The sequence below is a fragment of the Harpegnathos saltator genome, unplaced genomic scaffold, assembly GCF_003227715.2.
Source record: "Harpegnathos saltator strain DR-91 unplaced genomic scaffold, Hsal_v8.6 scaffold175, whole genome shotgun sequence".
Lineage (NCBI taxonomy): Eukaryota > Metazoa > Arthropoda > Insecta > Hymenoptera > Formicidae > Harpegnathos > Harpegnathos saltator.
In genome coordinates this window covers 109,178-120,000 of record NW_020229956.1, presented here as the reverse complement: position 1 = coordinate 120,000, position 10,823 = coordinate 109,178, and the positions used below count along the sequence as shown (strand labels likewise).

At 51.3% G+C, this 10,823-nt stretch overlaps 1 protein-coding gene across 11 annotated transcripts in view; it reads left to right on the top strand.

Moving 5' to 3' along the window:
• The window catches only part of scalloped (TEA domain transcription factor 1 homolog scalloped), a 133,391-nt gene that overhangs the window by 13,445 nt on the left and 109,123 nt on the right, over window positions 1-10,823 (top strand). For 3 of the 11 annotated variants that reach the window (XM_025297391.1, XM_025297390.1, XM_025297394.1), the window contains one exon: window positions 1-331. This exon is cut by the window's left edge. The exons of 7 other annotated variants lie outside the window; for them this stretch is intronic. In XM_025297391.1, the coding sequence (XP_025153176.1) occupies window positions 238-331 (94 nt within the window). In that variant the 5' untranslated portion in view covers window positions 1-237. Of the gene's footprint in view, window positions 332-770; window positions 955-10,823 lie in introns of those variants that run through there. One more of the 11 variants, XM_025297392.1, reaches the window with a different exon arrangement.

Genomic DNA, 10,823 nt, shown 5'->3' with positions numbered 1-10,823 from the left:
TCGCCGCCGTCGGACGCCTCGCAGGACGAGGCACACTCACTCGCGAACAGCTGCGCGCGATCGTCACGCTATTGTTTATGTGTCTTCCTCGCGCTCGCGGCGCATACCTGATCGAGCACCTAGAATACAAATCCGTCGCTGCGACGAGCTCCGTGGAGGAGAAGCTTCGACAGGAAGCTCCGTTTCGCTTTTCAACCTATTGCTCGACTCAAAAGTACGCTACGCTGCCAACTGAAAATGCTACGTGCAGGACAATGTAAAGAAAGTATGCTCGCTCAGCAGTTGCCGACTCTTGATTCTTGTCTCTCCCGGCGTGAGTTCAAAAGTAGAGGTGCGTTGTATGCAAAGCGCTGAATAATTATGGTAATACGCGTGTATGCGTGCATTGCGACCCTCATTTCGAGTGATTTTTTTTTAAGTATAAAGCCGCACATGTCGATTGCGTAAAGTCGCAAGTTTAAACGGAAACACATGGAAAACAACGCCCGCCAAAAGGACTTGGAAAAACGCACAGTTCACTCTCTCCCTGAGCGATCTTGACTAACGGGAAGAGATCGTTTTCCAGGTAGCGGCGCCAGGTAGTTGCGCGATTATGGCAATTTATTTTTAATCCACGTTCAATCTCGTCGCGCGACGATAACGCACACGGCGATGAATTCGCAGACTCATCGCGCCGCGTCTAATTTCCCGGCTCTCCCTCCCTCTCTCTCTCTCTCTCTCTCTCTCTCTCTCTCTCTCTCTCTCTCTCTCTCTCTCTCTCTGTCGTACTTTCGCGCGCGGATTCGCCGAGTTGAAGAAAAAGGGAGCCGTGCTCGCGTAATCTCTCTCGCGGAATCGCGGCGGTAATTTCGGGCTTAAAATCTTTCCCATCGGAGCGTGACCGATCGCTAACGAAGGCGAAGGGAAAAATGCCAAGCGACAGTCGGTGCGAGTTCGCGCCGCGACGTTATCACGGTGGGTTATCGAAAATAATTTTACGGGCAACGCCGTGTGCGCGCGCGCGCGCGCGCGAGACATAATGCACCGTTACATAAATTTAATCAGACAACTTGTTATCGTGACGGCCGGGCAACGAGACGCGGCCGTGTATGCAGAGGACGCGTCAATGTAACGGGCTGTCGATACTTATTCGGTACACCGAGTGCATCGATATCGCTCTTGATATTACCTTCCTGAAAGATATTGATAGGACACGGTTATCACCGTGCTATCTGCGATGCTAATCGAGGGAGAAATTTAGTGCCATGATTGATCCGCGAAAATTAATCGTCCGCGTCTTTCTTCTTTTTTTATTATTTTCTTCTTATGATAAATGACTCGTGCAGCAGGTCGACCAGGAAGAGCGCATGCACGGTGTATTTGAGAGGATTACTTTTATACACGTCTCGGCGCTTTTGTCGCCGTGTATTTTTTTCACTTGGACACTCTCGCGCGTCGATAGCGGGAGATATATTTGCCGATGGGAGGATACAGAGTTCGCGAACTGATTATTTAACGCCGGCGAACGAATTATTCGCGCTGCATATATAAATAAGTACATGCGCCGTTTACGAAAGGTCGCGTCGCGATCTTTGACGCGTTGGGTTCACGTCGCGTGCGCGCGCGCGCTCAGTCGTTCCCTCTAATTAAAGCGCCGAACTCCTCGGGTTCTTCTCGAACGTCAACAAAATTCCCCCTCACGCTCTTTTTCGAGTCGTACGCGTCGCAGTCTTACTTTCACGCGCCGACAAAGTTTGATTGCGAATTCGCAATCAGGGGAATCTTCTTCGCAGAAGACCGCCTGCGCGAAAGCGCAGCGCGCTCTCTTATTTTCATTCCCTCTGACAAGCAACTCGCGCGAGCGATAACAGCCGTGAATATTTCATTTCGTCTATTTGCTCCCGTGACGGTCGATGAATAATGAAACTCGGGTTATCGATATCTCACATTCGATACGGGCCGTTATCCGGCCGATCTATAAATATCGCGTGTCCTTTGTTTACAGTTTGCTGATAAGAGCCACCGTGATTGCACAGTACGCTTGTCCCACGTATCTCACACACACGCGTGCGTGTGCGTGCGTGTGCGTGTTTGTGATGTGTGTCGAATGGCCGCTTCGGTATCTGTGCGTAGTTAATCATGGAGATAAAGATTCGTTATACGACAAATAAGCAGCCATCGCTTCCTTTCTCCGGAGATAGATCCGACTTGATAACGGACCGATGCTGGTCGATTACATTTTCGGCAGACGTTTCGTCAAGCCGATGACGAAATCGCTCGAAAATACTCTCCGGTAGCCTGCTTGCCCGCCCCGGGGATACGCGCGCGTGCTCCGCGATGTATCGCCGATGGCGGGGCTGGAAATTACGCGCTTTTCCGATTACTGCTCGCGGTCGGGGGATCAAATGGTGCGCAAAACACGTGGTTCGCGTTTTAATTACACGTCCATTAACCGTGCGCGCGCGCGCATACTCGTATACTCGTATGGAGATGACTCGGATAGAGATCGGCGCGCGTAAGAATGTGAAGCAATTTAATAACCAAAGGTCTCGCGAGGGGGTAATTTAATAACCAAAGGTCTCGCGAGGGGGTAATGAACGAAAAGAGAAAACTGGACATGAACGAGTGGGAGGAGAGCGTAGATATTTTTGAACGCGATATTTTATATTCGCGTGACGTCCCTGTGTCATCGCTCGGTCGTTTACGCGTGTCCGAGAGTCGTCGAAAATCCGAGTGAGACCGCTGACGCCATAATACGGGATTCACATCGCGCGATATTTTCATATCCGCCTCTTACGCGCGCGCGAGCGCGATGCACACACATACACCTCGGGCGTTTCTCTATTTTCCGCGGCCACGTCGCCGCAACCAATTGTGCTAACATTTGCGATTCGCTTCCACTTTCTACAAACAGCGTGTCTCGAGTAGAGCTCGTGCGGCACCGATCGGCACCGAGAACGGTTACGTTTGTTCTACGTTGGCCGGTGAAATTATAAATTTCCGTTACGATACGCAAAAGCGTCCGCTTCCCCCCGGCGCGGCGGCGGGATGAAATTTTTGCGAGCCATCCGGGCGAATAACACGTTTTCTTCTCCAAGGCTCGGCGCGCAACGCTTGAGCTGGAAATGATGACGCCGGAAGCGACCGACGGAGACGAAAAAATTCAACCGCCATTTATAGCGGTTTTTTTCGGTATCAAATAACTTGTCGCCCGATGAGAGAGAGAGGAGAGAGGAGAGAGAGAGAGGACTATCGCGCGAAAAAGCGCCGGCGCGGCAGAGAGAGATTCGTGCAATGCCGACCGATAAGTCGTCGAAAGCGAAAGCCAGCGGCCAAAGCAGGACGGGGAAGCTCTGGCGCACACTTTTTGCGAATCGACTGCGCGAAATATCGACGAGAGAGCAAACCGGCCCGCGTTGCGTCGCGATTTTCCACGTGGCATATACGCTCGCTCGAACTTGCCGTGAAATCTCGAGCGTGTTCTCAAGCAACTCGACTTCGACGTGTTCGAACGTGCGCGAGAAACTTCCTCTCGTTTAACTCGACGTCATAACTCAAGATGTCCGGCGGATGCAGGTAACGCAGGTAAACGCCGACCCCCAATCGGTAGGGTCGACTCTGACCTGACGTACAGTTTAGCGGAAAGTCACTCCTGCTTGCTGCAGCCAGCAGGTGCAGGCTGTATTTCTCCTTCTCTCCGTACCCGTTCCGCTCCTCTCGTTCCTGCCGGTCGGTCGGTCGGTCGGTCAGCCAGTCAGCTCGTTTCTCTTCCTCGAACGTGCTCGTGCGAGCGAGAGAGAGAGAGAGAGAGAGAGAGAGAGAGAGAGAGTCAGTCAAGCCGAAGAACCGGTAGCCGGTAATCGTTGTATTCCGATAAATCCGATATTCGGATCCCTCTGGGACGGATTTGAACACTTTGACTTTTGTTAGATATATCGCGGGCTATCTCTTGATTTTTATCTTATCGTGAGTCATAAACGGCGGTCAAGGAGCAAAAAAGAACGCGCATGTGTCTTTCTTGCGTTTGAAAAAACGATGTTCGCCCTCGGACAGGATCTCTCTCGAATGCGCCGCGATGGCATATTTCATATCGCGTTTTTTCCCACATTTATCGCTATCTTAATTATAGCGCGCGCACGACGTTGCGAGCGAGACGTTGAGAACGACGAGGATGACGATACGAGTCCGGCGTAATCTTTCGATTATCACAAAGTGCACCGTCGCGTTTATCGCGTCGCGTTTATAGCGTTCCCTCTCGATAATCATACTTGGACGAACGGTCGCGAATTACGAAATACCACCGCCACGGTAACCGATATTTTCTAGCGTGTTAAAGCGCGCACGCGAGTCTTGGAGCGCGCGCGGCCAGGGCGGAGGAACAATATAGATTATTCTAAGTCGCTAACCTTTGGCGAAATGGTCGCGACTCTGTTGGCGAGGCGACGCTACGCGCGAGCTCTTTGAACCGCGATGCAATGGCCTTGAACGGCGGCGCGAGTCGTGCATTGTTAAATGAATGGATGATTGTTTGTACGCGCGGACGCGCGATTTTTCGCTCGCGGCTACGGTTCGCCTTTCCGCCGGACTCCTCCTCACTCTCTCCGTCTCGCTCGCTCGCAGCGCGTATGTCGCTTTGGACATACATGTGAATTTTATTCCTCCATATCGGAACACGCCGCGCTGTAATTCCCAATTGTTCGCGCATCTTGATAGTCGGATCGGAAATTGCGTCGAGCTGAGGTTTACGCGCTGAAAAATGCTCCAGTTGCCTTCTTCGCCGGCGCTTTTCGAGCTTTCGGCTTGACTCTGAAGGCTTCAATTTTCAACGTTAACGTCGTAACTATGAATGCGTCGCGGTAACGAAACACCCGTGTCGTGTCTCCTCGTTTGATCTCCGTCTCGTATCCCTCCACCGCGATCCGGACACAATGGGACACCCTATGGAAAGCTATGCGAGTTGCACAATACTGGTCTACAAGTTTCTCGTGGATATAAATAGGACGGCTCTCTCTTTCTCTCTCTCTCTCTCTCTCTCTCTCTCTCTCTCTCTCTCTCTCTCTCTCTCTCTCTCTCTCTCTCTCTCTCTCTCTCTCTGCTCTCCCGTTAGTCTACGAAAGGAGCAAATAGATTATCGCGCGCGCCGCGACTCTCCGTCAACGACTTCTCTTCGTTCTCTTCTTTCTTCTTTTCTCCGCTTCCTCGTCCCATCTTCTCTCCTCCCTTGTCGTTTTGCACTTTTTTCACTAACACGCGCGCGCAGGTCGACGGCGTGGTTTTCTATTTGGTGTAGACGGTGCCAAATTGTCAAGCAACTAAAATTACCGCCAAAGGTATACGCACGCCCTCTCTTCCTCGGGGCTTGTCGCGGCGTCACGGTATATATCGAATTCGTGCGCACTCGCACAGAGTGCGGCAGAGAGATAATTGCGTTAGAAATTACAGCGTAAATCTGATTATTACTCGCGCGTACGATACACCAACTTCCTCCCCATGCCTCTTCTCTCTCTCTCTCTCTCTCTCTCTCTCTCTCTCTCTCTCTCTCTCTTAATCTTTCGTATATTCATTCGCAGGAAGCGAGAGCCTCGTGCATAATTAATTTAATTCGTTCGGAATTTCGGTGCATCGCATTTCTTAATTGCGACGCAGTCGCAATTGGAGTGTCCGAATGGCCGTCGTCGGCTAATGATGCTTCTCGCGGCTCGACGAGACGAGCTCGCGAGATACGCGGCCGACGCGCTTTCTCGTGGAGATTAAAACGGCCGCGCGCGATTAATACTCTTTCCGCTCGCGGTCGTTACAATCACGCGCGAGGTATTACGCGATACCGCGATATGCGCCGCCGCGGTTGCGGCTTTGCGCGATTTCCACCTCGCGGGAAAATCTCTCGCTGAATTTACGACGGCGGCAGCAGCGGCGGCGGCGTTATGAGAGGCACTCGCGGAGAAGCGCGGACATCAAATATTCATTAAGTTGACGGAAGATTTTCTCCTGGAACCTCGATACTCTCGACGCGAGTAAGCAAGCAAGCAAGCAAGCGAGCAAGCAAGCAAGCAAGCAAGCAAGCAAGCAAGCGAGTAGAGGCTCGTTCGGACGAAACCGTTTCTTCGAGATGGCGTTATGTAAAGATCAGCTCGTGCGCGACCCTTAATCGGCGACCCTGACGCCGATCTCGATACTATGAACACGTGAAAATAATTCGTTTATTCGTGACTGCGACACCTGCAACATACATTTTGTCTCTATCTTGTAAAGTCCCAGGCTTAAAGTCGCGCTTATAATAGTTTTATTTTGCATCTTACAGCGAACCATAGCGATTATGTTCGCATTACGCGACTCTGCATTTATGCTGGTCTAGATACTTGATGAAGTTAACATATCATTTTTACAACGTCTCTTTTTATGATATACCTACGCAAACCATCTTCGGAATTGCGACAAACAACGATGAGATAGATTGACTCGCGTCTCTAGTAGAGAACGCCGCGTAGAGATTTTATACGACATTCTCTGAAAGTACTTGTCGAAATAATATCATAACGACACATTTTGTGTGTCGAAGGGAAGAAAGAAAGCAAGATGGCGATGGGTGGTTGCGTTTAAAGAGACGTTAAGTCGATCTCCTCTCGCGCGCGTCGACAGTTTTAGCGGGATCTACGCGCGAAAGGTCGCTATTTGTGAACCGATTTGCGAAAGGTCGGACGTCACGTTGTCGGATTTTATGTATCTAAACCGGTGGAACCAGCCGACCGGTTTAAAAAGCTATTTAAAGTCTTGCTCGTAACTTTCGAACGACTACGAGTCGTAGTAGTCGCGTCGCTTCAACTTTTCCCGCGCGTTCACTGACTGGCTCGCTCGCTCTCACGCAGTCACGCACGCACGCACGCACGCACGCACACGTGTGGCTGATTAAGCAACGCGCGATTAATATCGTTTATCAGTATCGTCGATTAGACGTAATCGACATGTGTTACGCGGTCGACTGGTTTCGGCGGTGCGTGACTCACGCGTCGTCCTTCGCTGCTTGCGCCGCCATGCGCTCGTCATGAATGTGATCTCCTCCATCCTTGGTGCTCTCACATCTCTCGTAATGTACACGTACGGAACCGTCATGAAAATCATTCTTTTCGGTGACTCGCCCAAAGGGACCCGCGAGACTCGAAGCGAGATGTAACATATGACATATTGATAAACGCGAAAACGCGCTCGAACATACGTAGCGCCAATTGCAATTGAAGATAACATTGAGACTCCGCGAAAACGTGGATTCGCTCCGTGGAGCAGCTGGAAAAATCCCACGGGAAGTTTGCGGTGCGAATGACCGTTCTTGCGAATGACGATTCCGCGTTGGGTAAGCGGAGGAATCGATAACCAGCATCGATATCGCGAGCGCGCAGGGGGCTCGCTCGGGCGGCCGACGATGCGTGCGTTTATCTGGCAGTTTAATGCTAACAAACGCGTGCGATTCGATCGCGTGTCGAGTGTGTACGTGCACCGGGCGAGAGAAAGAGAAGAGGAGGAGGAGGGGGAGGAGGAGGAGGAGGAGAAGAGACAGAGAGCGACAGAATACGTGAGAGGCTCAACTCTCCCCTGGAGGGAGCCGCGCGGGCCAGAATTACATGGGGTGGCTTTGCCACCTGGTCGGTCGCCCCCTCTCCGCTCTCACAAAATACACGCGCATACGCGCGTACATACACACAGTCACGCGCGCGTGTGTGTATACACGGTCAGGATTCCCCTCGCGATTGTCTGCGTCCTGTGCCTCTCTCTCGCTCTCTCTCTCTCTCTCTCTCTCTCTCTCTCTCTTTCTCTTGGTCCCCCTCTAAAATAATGCAACACGCCACTGCGGTCCGTCTGCATACCAGCCGAGATCACGCGATTCGCTCGTACGTATCGGTCACCCGGTATGGGCTGCCCTTCGTAACTACCTGTCCTCCGGACTCGTTCGGGTTCGAACGTGGTGCTCGATTTCTCTCCCTTAGTAGCTCTACTGCCATGCCAATTGCAGATATGCGAGATACGCAATATTGTGCGGGCCGCGACGACGGTGGGATAATATTTCTTCGATTTCTGCGCCGCGTGTGTACGCGCGTGCGTGCGTGCGTGCGTGCGTGTATGCATTACAGATTATGTAGTGCGATACGCTGTAATCTAGGCATCTTATAAGGCAAAGACGCGAGGGTTCGCTCGGCCATTTCGCGTTCTACCTAACGTGCGCTCCGTCGTTGAAGCGTCTTCCGTCGCTTTATGGATTCAATAAACATTTACCCTCTCATCTATCGCATAGCACTGCATATCGAGCACACGTTTCTCCCCTTCGTAAAAGTCTCCTTCGACGCTTAAATGAAACGTTCAGCCTCAATTTTTCAGACGCGAAAATATGCGCAACGCGCTTTTTCTCGGGGAGAATTATTTTGCCAAGTAACGGTGGATCCCGCGAAATCTCTCGTCTCGATAAAAAAACCGCACATCCGTGTGTCCGGTGAACAATTGAAGAAACTCGCACGTTGCAGCAAGAGGGAAATACTTGTCTCTCTCGATAAATTTTAAATAAAGTTGCCCGGGTAACAAGCATAAGAATCAGCGAATCTAATATGACGAGCGTAATGCACCTCGTCTTGATAGCTCAAGTTATGAATAACAATCCGGTGTTGCGAGGGTTAAGTACGTTCGCGAACAAAGAGGGACAAAGTGGAATAGGAGGAGGAAGAAGAGAGGCGCGCGCGACCGTGTGTGTGTGCGTGCATGCGTGCGTCCGTGCGTGCACGTCGAGATTTATTGTCGTTCGGCGACGATAGACGCGTGATATTACGTTACGATAATTGTTTTCGATACGAGAGGCGTGTCGCGGGTAGCCGGCTGGCGCCCTTCGTCTCGACTCGGTACACTTTTTACGTCTCCGCGAGAGCAACGAGCCCGGATCGACAGACGCCGGCTTCAGATCGAAGCTCAGATAACAAAGACGCGGATCTCTCTCTCTCTCTCTCTCCCTCTCCCTCTCCGTCTTTCTCTCTGCCTCGCCTGGTCGATATACCTGCAGCGCGCTTCAACAGGGAGAATCGTCGAAGAAGCGGGGGGTAGCGACCGTTATTTTGCTCTTACCTGCCCTTAACCTGGGACAAACTCTAACAAACATTTTACATCCACAAAATATGCAGTTGCAACACTTCAACCTTGCCCTCAGGAGGGAATCTTGCGCACAAAGAGCTCAAAATTATCTCTTTTCCTTCACTTTTACTTTACGATTTGTATTCGGAAACTCGCAGTCCTGCGAGTTACAACTCCGACTCCGCCCCGACGGTTCACTCGCATTCAAAGGCGGAAATTGCGACGAGGATAATGTTGCCAGTGCGCGTGGCTCTCGACGCACGCGAAGGGATAATCGCGCGGATCAATCGACTAGAAAGTCTCGGGAGCGTGAAAAAATCTCGCTCGATAGCGGATTTCTCGCCGCGACGACCTCGGGGAGGAGCGATATCCCACTATATCCTCTTCCGCGACTAATTACCGCTTGATATTTTCTAGAAAGGTCCGGGAATCGCGCGGGCGCTCGCCAGGCACCGCCAGGCCGGGGTGTCCGAGGGCAGGGTCGAAAGGATATAAACAACGGCCATTGCCGCCGTACAATAGCCGCTCTTATCGCAAGCTAAGAGACGTGATTTAACGCGCGAGCCGCGGCGTATCGGCAGGTCGACCGGTTAACTAGAAAGTTGAAATATCTGCAGGAAGTCGTGCCGATGGATTTCTCGTACGAGTCGGTCTAGGAGCGATCTCGATCGGCGAGGTCAGCGTGCGAGCGATTCGCCAAGGCAATCTAGAAGTTCCTCGTAGGAGAGAAGCCTTGCGGTTATGCGCACACACGTACACACATGCATATGCGCGCGCGCGCGCCCATGAAACGCACGACCGGTCCGTTAAAATGTAATAGAAATATTTTAACGCGAGAAGATAGCAGTCATTTCCGATATCTTTTTTTTTTTTTTTTTTTTTTTTTTTTTTTTTTTTTTTTTTTTCTTAAGTCAGTCGCTCGCCTTGTGCGGACAATTTCTCGTTTCGAATGTCACGGCTTGGGTGAGATTTGCAGTTCCTCTATGTCCTCTCCGTCTCTCTCCTTCTCTTTCTATCCGCCGCGTCGTCGCCTTGAAATCTACAATTTATTCCGTATAGAGGAACGCGAAGACATTTCGTGTCTACTTGTCGTCAAAATTCGAAAATGTTTTTAAACGTCAAGTATCTGGCTCGCGCGCGCGCGCGTGTGCGGACTCTCAACAACGTGATATGTCGTTACGACACTCGTTTTATCCAGTTACCTCCGGGCGGCGCAAACCAGGAGTCGAAGTGAGACGACACCGCGAGAGAGACGGTGCTGATTTTATTTCAAGGATGAATAAGAGCTTATAGCCTCGGCACTATTTCCAGCGGTCCATTAGTTCGTTGACTAGGAGAGGAAAAATGTAATAAACTACGACACGTCGCGCGTCTTCCAGCGACGATATGGGATCTTCCGCATGCGGGAAAAAAATTAAATTGCTTCGCCTCCTCTCTTTTTTCCGTTTCCCGGCTCCTCGCGCGCTCCTGGTAGTCGTGAGTAACGTAGATTGACGATTCTCTATTCAAGCTGACAGGGCAAACGCTTTTCCGCGTGGAAAATTCTTGCTTCCGCATCCTTCCGCGCGTTCGCGCGCACGCGCGCGCACTTTTTCGTCTATGGATGATGATGAATTCATCGCGATAAGAATCGGTGTTGCTTGTCAACAAGCTCCTTTAAACCCGGCTGTCACGAGAGCGAGTCTCTCTCTTCGAAGTGGTCTGTCACTTCGACACGAGGCTACGATGCGATGATAAAA